The sequence below is a fragment of the Haliotis asinina genome, chromosome 3 (assembly GCF_037392515.1).
Source record: "Haliotis asinina isolate JCU_RB_2024 chromosome 3, JCU_Hal_asi_v2, whole genome shotgun sequence".
Lineage (NCBI taxonomy): Eukaryota > Metazoa > Mollusca > Gastropoda > Lepetellida > Haliotidae > Haliotis > Haliotis asinina.
Genome location: NC_090282.1, coordinates 47,044,149 through 47,060,895, shown reverse-complemented (window position 1 = coordinate 47,060,895; position 16,747 = coordinate 47,044,149). Strand labels below are relative to the sequence as shown.

The window sequence follows — 16,747 nt, the reverse complement described above, 5'->3', positions numbered from 1 at the left end:
GACTATAGTGCTGGATATATATTTGCAGAAGCCTGTCGTGTAGGTGGAGATGTTTCTATTAGACTATAGTGCTGGATATATATTTGGAGAAGGCTGTCGTGATTTTGGTATGCTGCAGTAAGGGGAGAAATGATTTTGGTATGCTGTGGTAAGGGAAGAAATGATTTTTGTATGCTGTGGTAAGTGGATAAATGATTCTGGTATACTGTGGTAAAAGGATAAATGATTTTTGTATGCTGCGGTAAAGGGATATGTTATTCTTGCCAAGAATCATGTTCGATGTGTAGTTGTGATGTGGGAGTTAACGAACGGAAATTGTTGACATGTTTATTGTAAATTTTGTTTACAACTCTGATATTGGCCATGTTTCGTCAGCTAGAGTGTAGACAGAGATGCTTCCACTGGCCTCAGATGTCACAATCACGATAGGAGTCCCAGAACTCGAGAACCTGAAGAACAAACCACTGTGACTTGAATGTAATATATCTCCCTTGTTCTACATTCACACATTTACCGCACAACGTGATCGAAGCTGTGTGCATCTGTACACAACTAGTATACCATTAACCATGTTATAACCTTTTGTCTAGAAAAGAGAGTGATGTTAATTGTTAACAGGTGCTATTCAAACGCGCATATCCAGAAAAGATTGTACGTGAACATCACACCACATGTGGATAACATAACAGTCAGATTTGTTTGGTTTGATTTGTTACGGCGGGTAGTCGCCGAGGATGGAAGTAAAGGGGTTCATTTTCAGGGCAGTACTTATGCTTACCTCCCATTGCCTGATGCAACGTTACTGGGATTAGAACGACTGTTTGCGCTCAATACATAAATGCCCTGTATTTAAATAACCGATTCCATGTTGCATCGCTAAGTTCCAGCAGTCTGAAGCCCACTAGTCAAATCACATTTACTGCGTTAAGGCAAGCGTAGAGAGACATCTTGTTACAATAACAGTGAAATGTTAACAGCACTAATACCTGAAGAAGGTTTCGGTAAAGACGAAAAAGCGAGAAGGACATCCCACAACCAGGGGAGGTTTAAACACTATATTTGAGCAGAGTGTTATAACATACATCTTGTTTATGCTCAGATACATGAGGGTGTGTTTCTTCGGAAGGAATTGTCCTTGTTCTACCATATTAGCCCATTACACATGACCTAATATGTAAATTGACAGTGGTGTATCGGGACCTGTAAAGCTTACTTGATATCAGAAATGATGGCGTCTCCCATATCTTCCCTGGCGTACAGTGTTTGCCATGTTGCGTCTATTGCCCCGGCTCTGTGCACACTCTGGAACTCCGGGACTGGGATACTGGTTGTTGGCTGAAGGCTATAGACGTAGAGCATGCCGTTCCTCCCACTACCTATCACCATCACTGTTTTTCCATTGAAATTGCCAACAGCCACTGAATTGGGTTCCGGGCCCTGGAATTAACAAATACTGTGATTAATGTGGAGGAAAGGTACTATCCACGAGGGGTTATGTCGGTTGGCTGTAGGCTATGTTCTAGGAGATAATACTGTACATAACGTCGGCCAAGCGCTCACCTCCTGTCCAATACATATCAGGGACCACTTGCAACAGGCATTTGGCTATGGGTACCCCAACCTGCTGCATGTTACAGGCATCGGAGACGTGGTGTAGGAGACGTCTGCAGAAGACGTCTGGCCTTTGGCTATTGTTTTCTGATGAATCGAGGTGAATTCTCGACTTCCGTGACCGAAGGTGTTTGGAGATTGATTGGCGTTTTATGGGTGGATAGGTATCAAATCTTATAACGTGTTGGGTAACCCTTGTTGGCCAGTCATTGATAGAGGAAGGAGGGGCAAGAGAGGAATAGAACGAGTGAGAGAGAGGGAAGGGAAACGAGGCGGAGAGGGAGAAGAGGGCAAGAGTTACGGAGAGGAGAGAAGGTAGGGAGAGAATGAGTGAGACAGAGGGAAGAGAGACAAGAGAGGGAGAGAGAAGCACAGAGAGGGCATCATGTTCCCGATCTGTTTCGATTTAGTTAAAAATGAGCTTTAGTCAAAGTCTCATCTCCTGACTGCCCGTGAAGGGGGAAGCAACTCACCATCCATGTTGATCTAGTATCCTTCTCCTGAACTGGAGTTTGAGAGAAGCTGGCGCAGTTGCCATTGAATGTATCCGGGTAGTATTGTTGACTGTATCTCTCCAGCTCGTCACCGCTCTCCCACGTTCGCGTCATCGACTGTGTATTCCAGATAGAGAACCCACGTCCGCCGAAAGCATAGGGGACGTTCGGCGTTACGTCAAAGCCATCGACGTCGCTGACATACAGGCGCCCTGCAAGAACGATGTATACAAACGGTATACACGTACAGTAGATGTGTTGAACTGGTGACTTCTTCTAAAGCATCTGTGACTCTGAATCATCCATTGGCACTATAGATGTACAGCTCCTTGAATAGTATCTGCATCTAGTGTAGCCATGATAAAGGGTTAGAGTTGAATTGGGCTTCCTGAGGATTTTCACCATAACATTACAACATATCACAAATGGTCATCAGGAAAAGTCATAGAATGGGGATGGGGTGGTCAAGGCTACATGACATGTACGACTGTGGGCCATCGTGTCACATTTACTAACAGACTGCCAGGAGTCGAGTCAAAGTCGCCGCCCTTAAACAACTCACTCACAATATGCACTCGCTTTGGTCTTTACCTAGTTCTGTGTTATCGCCCAACTCGGATTCCAGGGTGGTATCATCAACATTCCAAGCTGAAAACGCATGAAAACAAGATTACATGTGTGAAATGATTAGTCACAGACCAACAGACAGTGTGTGGATACAATGAAACTATAAACACCCATTCTCGTCGAACTTAAAGAAACGAGTTGACTTTTTATGGCATCTGGTTGAGGGAAACATAAGTTGCTATGTCTCCAGGATCAACAATGCATCTGAAGTCATTAGTAGCCCTCAGAACAAATGTCTCAGTGGAATGATTTCTAACTTAATATGTCATCCATATATTACAAGCTGACCAGTCAGAATCGACCATAGGTTGAAGCCAAATGGAAACAGTGGGGACAAGCTAATTAGTCAGAATGCAACCATATTCGTTGATGGTTGACGCCATATGGACACAATGGAGACACGATGATGAGTCCGCATGAAACCTATTTTGGACAGAATGATGAAGTAGTTTAATGCTTCTTGTGTAACACCTAGGACAATCGCCATTAACATTTAATAATAAGTGTAACTTATTATAGACAGATGGCTAAACTACCAACAGGCTAACAGACACTTACTTGGAAAGAACAGTCAAAAATTATTGTCAAAGAAGTTGAAACTCGTGTAAAGCTTCAATAAAGAGAATTACAAAATGTCAAATGTTTGTTTGAACTGAATTGGATTGAACTGAAAAAATGGCTGACAAATGGACAAAACCTATGCATACTGATTAACTATTTTATGTGGTAGTCAAAGTCTACTAATTGTCCTGGCAATGTCTTCTACAAAAAGGTAAATATAGATATATGTATGGTTCATCTTGCTCTAGCATTTAATAGTCCTTCATTTTCAGTAAACGTAGCTGTCTACTCGTCTTTTATGGGCCCCGAATTTCATCCTAGTCACACCTCTTAGCAAATGTTATTGTGTAAAAAGAAGCTTCAAAGTTTAACCACTCATAGCTTGAAACCATTTAACAGGTATCACGTTTTAGTGTCGTAAGGAAGGAGACCATAGTGTGCCGGCCTTTCCAAAGTGGAAATGTCAGTTTGTACTAAGGAATATCAGGTGCAGTGGATTGTGACATGTCAAAGTAGACAAGTACGTTTACCTGTATGGGAATCCGATAAATGTACCCGCCCTCGCTTCATTGAACTATAAGTGTTAACAGTGCTTCTCACCTTTCTCTAACCCAGACATTTATGCGGCAGAGTAGTTAGAAAAGCAATACACCGGTGCAGTTTTATGTTATGTTGACCAGGACTAGGGGAAACACGTGCTCCTCACGTCAAGAGTACATACTCGCTGATGCAGCTCTTACGTAGTCTTGGAAGTTGACCCCGGGGATGTTGGTGGGTCTCCCCTCATCAGTTGTCACTAGGTAAGGAATATTATCAGTCCAGGTGAAGAAGGCGACTTTGTCGGGCTGGTACAAACTGCGGATTTTCCTCGATGCCATCACGATACCTACAATACCCATTACAAGTGATAACAACAACCAGAAGTCTTGCCGCATATCTTGGTTTATACACTGTGAGGTCGTTCCCAGGGTGATTCGATTTTCATTTTGTATATAAATCACTTGAGGGTTGTATTTGAGTCAGCCTTCAGCCTGAATCTTCAGTATCTCCCCTTACAGAAGACGAAATATACTGGCACATAATCAGGGCTGGGGTCTACGTGATACTGTGTATGACGGTTCTGGTCAACTCAGTTGTTTAAGTTTGCGGTCTGCAAAGTAAAGCTGATGCGAATATGCTCACCGCCGTCTCGGTCACTTGCGTCCAGACTGAGCGCCTCCCATGGCTTGCTGCCCATTGCATATAAGTTAGTGATCAAACCGTTCTCCAAGTCGATCCTTGCGATAGCATTATTTTCCTGAAATGATCTTCTCAAGTATCAGGCCATGTCCCCCCATAGATATGTATACGGTGTACGTAAATTAATTTTAATAACCATTTCTGATACGATGCCGTTATCTCAGCAACATGATCAGTTTATGATCACTTGGGACGATAATGTGATACATGTATTGTCAAAAGGTTACAACGTTCAAAGTTCTCTCACTTACTTTCTTCAGTTACAGATTGCGCTTTACACAAGTCCATTTACCTACCTGTAGAGTAATGTATGCAAACCCATTGCTAGGTGAGATGGCCACATACTCCGGCTCAACGTTCTGGGAGAACTGAATGATATTGTTGTCATTTTGAGGATCACGACGAAGCCAGTAGCGGACACCCTGATCCAGTATAGGGCTAAAGATGTTAATGGGGTCAAATTAGCGAATGACGATTAATACGTGAAATGGACCAAGCAGTCTTCATGATATCCCATATACAAATGCATGTTTCATTCCTTAAGGGTATGTTTACGTTGAGACACGACCTGTATGAGACCAGCGTCCAGCGTCCAGCGTCCAGCGACCAGCGATCGCTCTGGTCGTCGAGCACTATTTGGCGATCGATCTCCCCTCTGCGTTCATACCCAAAAGGAAGTGCGATTTGATTGCGATCAAGAACTTTAGAATGTTCATCTTTGTGGTTGCGACTGGTACGATCTGTCTTACGTATCGCAACTAGGTTGAAATGCGGTCGTGGCCCATGGTGCGACTTTCTGTTGAGCTGACACCAGTGATAGTGACTCCATCTGCGACTGACTTACAAGTGAATGACCTTGGCAAGGTTGAGACAAGGTGAAAGAAAAAGATGGCGACCCCGCCAAATGCGGGCCTGAAACTGACTGGCCCCTATGGCGAGACAGGAACACTGTCAATAATACCACATTGTCCAGAGGTTGAAGCAGGACTATCCAAATTAGTTCAAGAACTACATGAGAATGGAAGTCTTTGATAAATTGTGGAGAGAATAGGGTCCAACATCAATGGAAAAGACAATAATTACACGCCTTCTTTGGATGCAAGGTTGAAACTGTCACTGACTTTAAGGCATCTATTGCCTAGTTTCCAAGCAGCTACAGGGCAAACAAGTCATCAAAGCACCGCATGACACCCTGGGTTTGCCGAGCTATCGTAGACGCCGACAGAGACGAGATATTCAGGACTCATACTACGCCAGATGAATGGAAGGAAACTACCAGACAATTCGAACTTAGATGGCAATTGTTTCATGCCATAGAGGTCATACTGGTCGGTGGTGGCTTTGCGCTAACAACATTTATGATGAAGCCATGGTCTAGGAGGAACCTAACCAAGCAGGAATTGATCTACAACTACTGTATGTCAGGAGGAAGACGTGTCGTAAAGAATGCCAGCAGTATTATGGTTAACACATGGAGGTGCCTGATGGCTGTGTTGTATCAAGCACCTGACATTGTCAGAACCATAACAGGATCATGTATAGTACTTCACAGCCTCACGAGGTTGAGGCACCCAGACATCCAGAACGCCATGAAGATGGCAATCACAACGTCATATTAGGTGGAGAAAAGGGATAGAACTATACGACGACAGTGCTGCTTCTAAGCCTCCAAAAATGGACGCGATCAAAGGAACAGCAAGGCGAACGCATTACGAGTGAGTGCGACTGACCTACGAGCTTATTAAGACTACCGATTTCGCGACCTCATTTTGAACATGGCATACGGAACGCTAAAACACACTATTGATTGCACTCTTGCACTAAGAGCTTACACGAGTTCGCTGGAATCGTCGAATTTTTTGAAGTCGATGGTTGTGACCACAGGTGTCGCACCAGGCGTTGTGGAGAATGTGATCACAGAAACTGTTCCTTCGGGGTCATAAAATGTGCCCTCGACGACCCGCGGTTCTCCCTCGTTGGATACGACCAGACGACGGCAGTCGGAGGTGAACTTCATGTTGTCAGGATGGGCTCCCACTGGGCAGGAACAGGTCATATTGTTGGTCACAACAATACATCAGTATGATTAATTATGTAATTACATAAGGCTGTTCCAAGTTACTAAACTGAGGTACGCATCATACAGATAACACTTTCTGACGTGTTATTAAGTTTATAACCACTTTAAACGGTATTCTAATTACGTTACGTCGTGTCACTTTGATGTGAAGGCGAATGCTCAAAGTGACTTTGGAAATTCAGTTACAGAGATCTTAACTGACCGATAATCCTAGGATCTGTTGGGTTCAGGGGAGTGAGTGTATCTGTGTTGCTCTCAAACAGGTTGTAAAGAACGAGGTGTCCCTCAAACGCCACAGAATCCTGGCCGTCAAAGGTGATGGCAAGTGTGGGTGTAACCCCCGACGCCCGACACAACTCCACGTCCAGGGGGCGACCGTCGGTGTCAGTGTCGAAATTGTGAGTGTACACTTCCTGTGGGTCGGCGGGGTTGGCGAGGGAGATGACGTGTAGCATAGCCGTGTCACGACCTGACAATGTAAAACTGACATGTTAAAAACAAGAGGCATTGGCGGATCTAGGGTGTGGGGGGGGGGGGAGGCTGACCTCCAACCCACACCCCTTTTGTCCTGAAAGTTTATTAAATGACCATTGAAACTCTTCGTGAAAACGGGTGAATACAAAAGCTGCATCCACTCCTGAGAGGGGTGTTTGTAGCTAGTATTCTGATATGATATATTCAAACCTGTATCACTGCAACAGCAAGGTATACGAAATACTGGACTCACCAACAACATAGAGGTAGCTCCTGGTGTCATCATAGGCGCTCTCCCTGGCTGTTCTGCTGTTGACGACGTACTGGCCGTTACGGTTAGGAAGTCTCAGGTAGGATGCTTCTTTCAGAACCACCACGCCATGGGCCACGCCCAGTAGGGCACTCATTACCATCAAACACACTCGCATTGTGCCGAGGAGACTTCTGAAGCGAAACAACATCATGTGCCAGAATCAGGGATGAGATTCCAACTGAAGTTCATGCTGCTGACTGACACGGATGTGTGATATAAGTTAAACACCCAGCTGTTACCATCTAACACACGTGCATTGAGCCGATTCTGGAGAAACAAATAATGACAAATGCTGCAGTCGTATCCATTCCGATATTCTACGACACAGTCTCGTATAAATTCCAACATTCCATCACAATTACATTAAGAAGTATGGGTTCCAAGTTCCATTTGCCCTCTAGATAGTAATTACAACAGTAAGGGACATAATAATAATGACCTAAATGGACATTTATGCGTAGTTCCTCTGTTGTACAACGGTGGCAAACGTTCCTCACCTGATCCGTTGTTTCTTGAGTGGACTGTACCAAGTTTTATCTGGAAGAAGAAATACCCGTCTGCTCCAACATTGCCGTACGTATGCACCTGGACGTTCCCGTTGCACCCACCTGCAAATGTGGCACCACCAGCTGTGATGTCCCGCGACCACGAAGTAGAATACGCTAAAATTATTTTACTGATAACTGTTTTTCAGTGTTACTAAAAATATAGAATGTGAAAGTGTAGAGCAGGATTAGGCGAATGTAGGTATACAGAACCATGTTATTGGGCGACGTTTAATTGGCTGCGAAGAAGCTAACGAGTAGCAAATCAGATCTTATAAAAAGATGTATCTTAAGTTCTATTTAAATCAATAGTTTAGTATCATATCTACCGAAATACGGCTTTACAGAGTTTCAAAGCGTTGTATTTGAAACAAACACGTTGCTCAAAGTGAACCCTATTTTCTAGACATTCTCAATAAAGACACAGTATCACAAGCTGTATCACAATACATCTGTGAGGCGTAAGGTGCTTTTGAGAGGTCGGGCCAAGTCGGGCCGAACAGAGACTTGGTTTAAACATATTTATTTCCAGAAGGGGATTTGGATTGGTAAACAAGCAATATATTGCTTATGTTAATACCGCTCCAGGATACAAGTAACTTATATAAGCAGTCGTGAGGAGAAAAACATGCAAAATATCAAACAATAAACAATAGCTTTCTTTGAATGTAACAATCAAAACGTGATACCATAGCCACTTATAACATTAAGATCATTAATGTCGGAAGTGCAGTTTCACTTTACTATTACAACACAAATCTGCCTGAGAGTACAATGAAAGAATGGATAGATTCTAATAGTTCGTGATTATCGTTAGCAGATCCACTAGGGTGGCCGTATAGTATTGATTGGATATCATATCCTTTGGTATAGAAGTGCATTTTGTGTCTTATGTCAGAGTAATTTATGCACGAAAGAAAATAGTGAATTGGATCTTCGTAAGAGTAGCCACAAGAACAAGACAGATTTGAAGATAAAAATCGTTCATATTTGTGTGCGTTTAAATCACTGCAACCGAGCCTGAGCCGCGAATGAATAATCTGACAGAATCTTGATCCTGAGTTTAAATTAAAGTAGGTTTGATTATTATATGACACACTGTTTTTTTTCTTAAAACTACCCAGAGTAGCCGATTCTCTATGATCAGTAGACAAAGAATTCCACAATCTTACAGTATCTGGGAGAAATGACTTAGCATAAATTGCACTTTTGCTATCGATAGTTTGGAGCTTCAAACGATCTCGAAAACTGTAGTTTGCTGTGTCAGATACCTTAGGAGGGACGAGATTGCTCAAATATTTTGGAGTGAAATTATTAACCATCTTATAGAAAAATGTTAGTTTTTGGATGTGTCTACGAGTACATAGTGGTTGGAAATTTGTCTCATCATAAATTTTCTTATGACTCGTACCGCGAACAGCACCGGAAATAGTTCTGAGTGCATCAAGATTAAGTTTTTCAAGTGTTAATGCTTGCTGTTTGGTACAGTTGTCCCAGATGTGACAACAGTAGTCGAAAATAGGCAAAATAAATTGTATGTACATTGTTTGCAAAGTTTTCCGTGAAAGACGATATTTAAAACCTCTAAGACAGTTTACCATGGGTGCGACCTTTTTAGCGATGCAGTTAACATGGTCTGTCCAGGAGCAGTCATGCTGTAAAGTAAGTCCCAAATGTTTATGGCTATTAACACCATTAATGTTATAACCCTTCATTGTTAAATTTAGTTTTGGGCTTGGCCGCACTTTACGAGAGAATTGTATAGAATCTGTTTTATTGGGATTAAATGTAACTTGCCATTTGTCGGCCCAATCAGAAATTTTACGAAGATCATTATTAAGACACAGAGCAGTTTCGGCAGGATCGTCTATTATAGCATAAAGTGATGTGTCATCTGCGAAGAGACGGATATTGCTGTTAATTCCTTCAACAATGTCGTTGACATAAACTATAAACAGTAGGGGTCCTAGGACAGAGTCTTGTGGAACGCCGGCTAAGAGTGATCTTTGGTCAGACGTATAACCATTTATAACAACTCTTTGAACTCTGTTGTCTAGATAACTCAACAAATTACCCCCGATACCATAACGTCTTAGCTTGTGTATAATACCTTTATGCCAGACCTTGTCAAAAGCCTTACTCACGTCACAAAATACAGCCCTAATTTCCTTACCTCTATCGACTGCGCTCGCTATAAAGTCATAGAGGTACGTTAGTTGATTTACTGTTGAATTACCTGGCACGAAACCGGATTGTAAGTTTGTAAGTATTTCATTATCCCTAAAATGATTGAATACGTGTTTGAAAATGCATCGTTCAAAAGTCTTTGCTACACAGCTTGTTAGTGCGACTGGTCGATAGTTACAGCATTCATTTATACTGCCTTTTTTGTGAATAGGAACAACTAATGCCTCCTTCCAAATATCGGGAAACACTTTGTTCTTTAACGATATATTAAAAACTTCAGATAAGGGAACTGCTAATTCTCTTGCATTCATTTTCAGGAATTTGTTGCCAATACCATCTGGGCCTGTTGCTTTAGTGGTGTCAACAGAGAAGAGAATATCGTAGATTTCTTGCGAACTAAGTGTTAGGTCACATAATGAATTATCTACCGCTGAGTGAATTTCGGGAATATCCCTATTTGGAGCATCTACTCTTGCCTGATCTGCAAAGAAGTCATTCATAATGTTTGCTGTTTCAGCACTGCCATCGTATAGTTTGTCGTTATGGATTATCGAAGGAAAAGTGTTAATATTGGTGATATGTTTACTTTTTACATAATTCTTAACTAGACGCCACCATGTTTTTGTACCGTGTTCATTGTTTATCTTTTCATCAATTTTATTCGTGTACTTCCTCTTTGCATTTCTTACTGCGGATATAACTTTATTTCTACTCGATCTAACAAGTGCCCAGTCAGATGATGAGTTACGCCTTTTTGCGATTTTATGATGGCGATTGCGTCTACGAATCAATTTAGGTACCTCACTACTCATCCAGGGGGCATCCCGGGGCCTTATCGTAACGACTTTATTTGGAATATAACTATCGCATACGTCAAGAATTGTACCTGTAAAGTCGTCTGCGATACGGTTAATATTTTCAGAGGCGAAGATAGCATGCCAGTCAAGAGTACATAAGGCATTTTTAATCCCGTCAAAATCAACTATAGGGTATAATTATATATTTTTCTCTTGTAATTGATTGATTGTGCAATCGACTCGTTAATAGTAACATATACAGGGCAATGATCGCTACACACAGGATCTAAAACACCCGATTTTAGTAGAGTGCTAACGCTTGAGACGAAGATGAGATCGATTAATGTACTAGAACTGGGTGTAATCCTTGTAGGTTCGGTTATGAGTTGTGTTAGTCCAAATAGCAGTTGTAATTGGTTGATTTTATAACTTGTATCTGTAAAAAGATCAATATTAAAATCGCCAACTACAATTGTATCCATATTAAGATCAGTAGCGTTATTGATAGAATCTTCGATTAAATCCCAATAAGCTTCTGTTTTGTCTGCGCGATAAAACGTTCCTATTAGGTAGTTCCTTTTTCTACATCTTATTTTTATCCATATCGCCTCAAGCCCGGGTATAGTTAAATTCTCCATATATTCGGCATTTATTTTACTTTTAACGTACACTGCAACTCCCCCGCCTCTACTCTGTCTATCATTTCTGAGAGGTGAATGAAAGCCAGGAATTAGGATATCATTACTACTGATACAGAGACTTAACACTTTTGAATGAGGCTATGTTGAGAATGGAGAGCGAAAAGGGCATCACTTTAAGGGACCGGTTATCTTTACATGTTGCATTCTGTAACATGAAAAGGTGATATTTAGGTACATGTAGATCTAATCTATGGATTGAATTACAATTCAAGATACATGGGTTACGTTTAAACTGCTTTTGAGAGGTCGGGTCAAGCCGGACCGAAAGCTTGTGATACTGTGTCTTTACTGAAAATGTCTAGAAAATAGGGTTCACTTTAAGCAACGTGTTTGTTTCAAATACAACGCTTTGAAACTCTGTAAAGACGTATTTCGGTAGATATGATACCAAACTATTGATTTAGATAGAATTTAAGATACATCTGTGAGGCGTAAGGTGCTTTTGAGAGGTCGGGCCAAGTCGGGCCGAACAGAGACTTAACACTTTTGGTCGAGGCTATGTTTGAAAGACGGGTAATTCACTTTAAGGGACCGGTTATCTTTACATTTTGCATTTTGTAACACTACAATGTGATGTTTAGGTAGATACGATACCAATCTAAGGATTTAAATACACTTCAAGGTCCATTTGAGAGATGAAAAATGCTTCTGACGGAACTTGCACGCAAAGCCGGACCGCACGCTTGTCATACAGTGTGTATGTTGAGACTATATAGAAACAGGGTCCTGCGCTTTGAGGAAACGTGTTTGCACATGCTCTGCTAAGTGTTATTTAGGTAGATATTATTACATTTTGTCTGTCATGTGTACTTGTAAATTTAAATCTTTCAACACATATTTATAATCATGTCACAGTTGCCCACTGGCTCTAGCCAATGCCCGCTTCTCTTTAACATAAACATCCTCTGCTGATTCAGCCAATTCAGCCTGATGAGACAATACAGGTTAATTAGGAAACCCCAAATGTTTTAATTAAGGAAAGAAAAGCTGTAAAACACTGTCACTTCCTGCCCAGAACCCCAGGATGTCACACCTGACGCTCTAAGAGAAGTAAGCAACCTTCTCACACAGACATATCAAGGAGAACACATAACAACAGGACAAAGTCTTTTCTCTGGGACTCTCGGTATGTTATCAATTTTGGTTTTTCATCGTTAACTCTACATTTTCAACCAAACCATACTTGGAATTCTAGCTACCCAAATGCGCAGATTTCCTTTTAATATTCTGCAATCCATTTTTATAAATACCCGGTGGCCCGGCCCGGTCCGACTTTTCTTGGCATGACTTTTAGGCCATCCCGCAACTTAGTACAGAATTCGTAGACTAATTCATTCAACTGGATACATAAATGTCAATCAGTGTGATTTGATAGGTCTAAGCACTCGTATATTGCAATACTACACTCCTTCTAATCCTTGCAAACACGTCGTACAACATGCTCTGTCGTTAAGCGAGCTTTGACAAACGGAAACCTGGAAATCACCGAAATCTCAAAAGGAGGCTCTGCCGCTTTAAATCTTTGGGTTCTGGTACGGAACTGATATTATATCAATCTCATTGTGCGTTACAAAACTACTCTGAATAAGCGCAAAAAACACATAGCAGATGTAACCACTGAGCCAGGTGCAATTAAAACATATCACGACCTCGTCAAACAGGGGCAGTCTGTAAACATCGACATAAAATATAGAAATACAATGTTATTAAAGTTTAAAATTAAAATGCATTTGTGAACAGCATTTTCTTATAAAACAAGGTTATTTTCACTATCACACAAGAAAACTCGGATCGGCTTAAAAAATAGGTTATTGTCTGGATAAGTTAATGCGACTCATGTTTCTGTATGTAGGTAAACCCAGTAGGGCATAGACCTGTGGAATTAACATATTCATTTCACTTAATATACATGTATATGTACTTCTTGGCGTGTTTTTTAAAGAGTGGTAGCAACTTATCTGTTAGTCTGCCAATGTCTCAGATTTCGGATGAAACGCCACCCCGTCATATGAACAACTACAAAAGAATATGTGAATATGTTTTGATAAGTGTCGACAGAAACATACACTTAGTCTCTGCGAGGAAAATGTAAAAATGTGAATATTTATTGTATTTCTATTTTGATTGTTCTCTTGTCCATCCAGACCACGGTGGAAATTAAGACGTTATTGCCTTAATATGCATGTCCGTTTTGGCTCTGGTCTGCTTTGGTATGTAAAGAGCGCAGGTTAGCTCCCTTTCCAACGTCGTTCTTGTCTGTTTGCGTGGTATCTAGGCTGCTGCTTGGCCTGTCCATTTGCAATTCCTCCCAAAATGTTTATGTAATGTTCAAGGCGACAGACTGTCAGAGATCTATGAGACATGGCCGCAATATCAGGTGAAGTCACCGTACATGTGTTCTTAAGTATACCAAGATTTTAGCGTAACCTTCGACGTTTGGAGAGGACCTGGGAGCACTAGATATCTTAACTTCGTAAAAACTATGTAACAGACTCGCGTACGTTAGTCATAAGCGGATCCAGATTGTGGCAGGGCAGAAAGTTTTGTAAGTAACCATTGAAACTCTCATGAAAACCGGTGAAAATGAACTTTGCAAACACACCACCACCAGACCACTGAAAATTGTAACCTCATAATAATATCAACATGGATCAAGATGCATGTCCCAAGTTGCATAGATCAATGTTCATATGATGTCAATTAGTAATGAATTACTGGATTGTCAGCGGACCATCCATGATTAATAATAGAGCCCCATTACATATCTAGGAAGTGACAGCAAAGAAACAAACTGTGTCACCAGTCCCTTGGTTTAAGTGTAACTTTGTCTTGGGGTTGACTTCAAACTAGAGGATTTTGTGCACAATATATCATGAAATTATGTAATATAATGGTTATCAGAGATTCAATGTCTATTTAGAATTGTTTCTGGATCTGTTTCACAACTTGGAATTTATAGAACTTGAGTGCATGTCATAAAATTGGTGCAAGTTCAGCCAAGTACTGTAAATGGGGCCTTGATGAAACATTCAAGAAACATCACAATCATGTTTCTCTTTCTGTAGTTGCACTGAACTGACTGAATATTAACATGTTGTGATAGATCCTTTGTGATATTATGAGCCGTGTTGAATTGATTCAGGGCTGTGAATTTTATTTATATTTTCAAGCACCTGTAACATGAAATGATGATTCAACATGTTTCCTCCAGGTCAGTGTATGCACCTGCGGACCACCTTTAGAATTCAGCACCACATTTTAGAATGCCACAATGTGACCAATGTAAGTCATTCTTACTAAACTTAAGAATAGAAAATATATAAATACACAAGATACAATACCTCAGCACCTCTTAATACCAAGAAATATGAGCATATTAGTCAAAAAAGAAAACATATTTAAAACGGGTGCTTGCGAAAAATTGCGCATCCGCTGGGAACTACTACTGGAAACTCTCAACATCGTTGGGTCTCTGTAATGCCATGGCTGGTAGAGATGAAACATCAGTGAGCAGAGCTTATTCGTACGCACTCGCTGAGCTTGACGACCTTGTTGCTATGCCAGCGTCATTGTGCATTGTTTCAAGAACGTGCTTTTGAACAAAATCACCTGCAATTACGTAAAATAGTATTATGACGTGTCTTTAAAGTTTGTGGTGCTGTATTCTAAAGGTAGGCCGCAGCTGCTTGTTAGTAAGTCATGAGTATTATCCAAACTAGTGGATTATGTATTTGTGTTATGTAAAGAGTAGATGTATTTTGCTTTAGATGGAAAAATCAGCAAGCAGCTCTTAAAGACACACAGTGGAGAATTTGATATCGAAAGCATACATTCACTCTTTCTTCGTGATGCAGGTGAGTAACACCAAATACAGTTTAGTTTTGTGTTCCAGATTTTAAAACAGGTTGATGAATATCAATACTTGGTAAAAGCGTAAATAATTTCCTTTTCACATTCTAGGAGTTAACTTGCTGCGTTTATCTGTTATAAATCATCCAAACTAGAAAGTCCTCATTTATTCACCTGTTGGAATTTCAAATTTGCTGATTTGTTGATTGTGCTTTAGTTGAGGTTGTTAAGCAATCTGAGTACAGGAATAATATTGATGTGTTTGTTTTATGGTGCAATTTCTTTCCCAGAACATAAACAAAACAAAGGAAATGATAATTGACTTCCGAAGCGAAAAAGACCAATTAGAACCTGTTTGTATCCATGGACAGAAAGTAAAAACATTATAGGAGTACAAATATCTGGGTACTGTCATTGGTAATAAACATTCATAGAAAACAGATTTACATGGTGTACATGGGAAAGTACAACAGAAGGGGTTTTTAAAAAATTGTTTAACAAAGACTCTACTTTCTTGACATTATTCTACCAAACATTCATCAGTAGTCATAATAGACCGATCCAGTCTGTCAATCACAACTCGCACATCCGTCAGCTTTGGCCAGTCAGCGATCCTGGTGCTCTTTGTGGAGTTGTCAGACTTATTTCTGGGATCAAACGATGTTTCAGAAACAATGTGCTTCAAATTATGCCATTAGCACTAGCTATATCTTGCTGTTACATTAAATGCCATACACCAATCATTATTTGTTTTGAATTTTTATTACAACATAATTTTTTTACACGGATGGGAGGTATACATTGGTTTTTTAAAAGAGTAATGCAGTAATTAAAACTGCCATCATAATTAAGTCATTGGAAATAACACCAAGGTATGTGTTTTAAGAATATTACTTAATTTAGTTAACACAGAAAGGTAATAATATGAATAGTAAACTAATTAATTCTAAATGATCATACTTACTTGACTGACATAATAGATTCATGTAGTTTTAAAGTAGAACTAGGCAATCAGAAACTATATGTGTATCATGGCAGAGAAATGACTTGGTTCTGACTTCTTGTCTCCTAGTAGTATATACAATGGGGGTTTTAAAACACTTTCAAGAAAAGTCTCTACAAATCCTTATTTACTAAATAAGGCTTTGGTTGGGTCCTTAGCTCTTGCTACTATTACCCCTACTACTTAACGTGTGTTGGAGGTAACACTGTGCCGTACGGTACGATCAATAATTCTTCTCTTACAAACCCCCTACCCGGCCCATCCCT

At 40.6% G+C, this 16,747-nt stretch overlaps 2 protein-coding genes across 6 annotated transcripts in view; one reads left to right on the top strand and one right to left on the bottom strand.

Moving 5' to 3' along the window:
* Nucleotides 1–313: 313 nt before the first annotated feature.
* Nucleotides 314–10,147, bottom strand: LOC137278126 (mesenchyme-specific cell surface glycoprotein-like). Of its 3 annotated transcripts, XM_067810271.1 has the most exons (12): nt 10,118–10,147; nt 7,897–8,007; nt 7,340–7,530; nt 6,815–7,081; nt 6,365–6,569; nt 4,829–4,970; nt 4,476–4,590; nt 4,015–4,179; nt 2,697–2,753; nt 2,085–2,317; nt 1,214–1,437; nt 314–449 (listed from the first exon to the last, which is right to left on the bottom strand). In XM_067810271.1, exons 3-12 carry the CDS (start codon nt 7,512–7,514, stop codon nt 344–346), a joined length of 1,689 nt encoding a protein of 562 aa, XP_067666372.1. In that variant the 5' UTR covers nt 7,515–7,530; nt 7,897–8,007; nt 10,118–10,147; the 3' UTR covers nt 314–343. The 3 variants fall into 3 exon arrangements, with proteins under 3 accessions (XP_067666372.1, XP_067666371.1, XP_067666373.1); XM_067810270.1 differs by lacking the exon at nt 10,118–10,147 and having other exon boundaries at nt 7,897–8,065; XM_067810272.1 differs by lacking the exon at nt 10,118–10,147 and having other exon boundaries at nt 7,839–7,981.
* A 3,687-nt stretch (nt 10,148–13,834) lies between these two features.
* Nucleotides 13,835–16,747, top strand: part of LOC137278125 (leucine-rich repeat-containing protein 61-like) — a 60,022-nt gene continuing 57,109 nt past the window's right edge. Inside the window, exons 1-2 of one of the 3 annotated variants that reach the window (XM_067810267.1) lie at nt 13,835–14,006; nt 15,397–15,483. In XM_067810267.1, the coding sequence (XP_067666368.1) occupies nt 13,991–14,006; nt 15,397–15,483 (103 nt within the window). In that variant the 5' untranslated portion in view covers nt 13,835–13,990. Of the gene's footprint in view, nt 14,175–15,380; nt 15,484–16,747 lie in introns of those variants that run through there. The other 2 variants (XM_067810269.1, XM_067810268.1) reach the window with 2 other exon arrangements.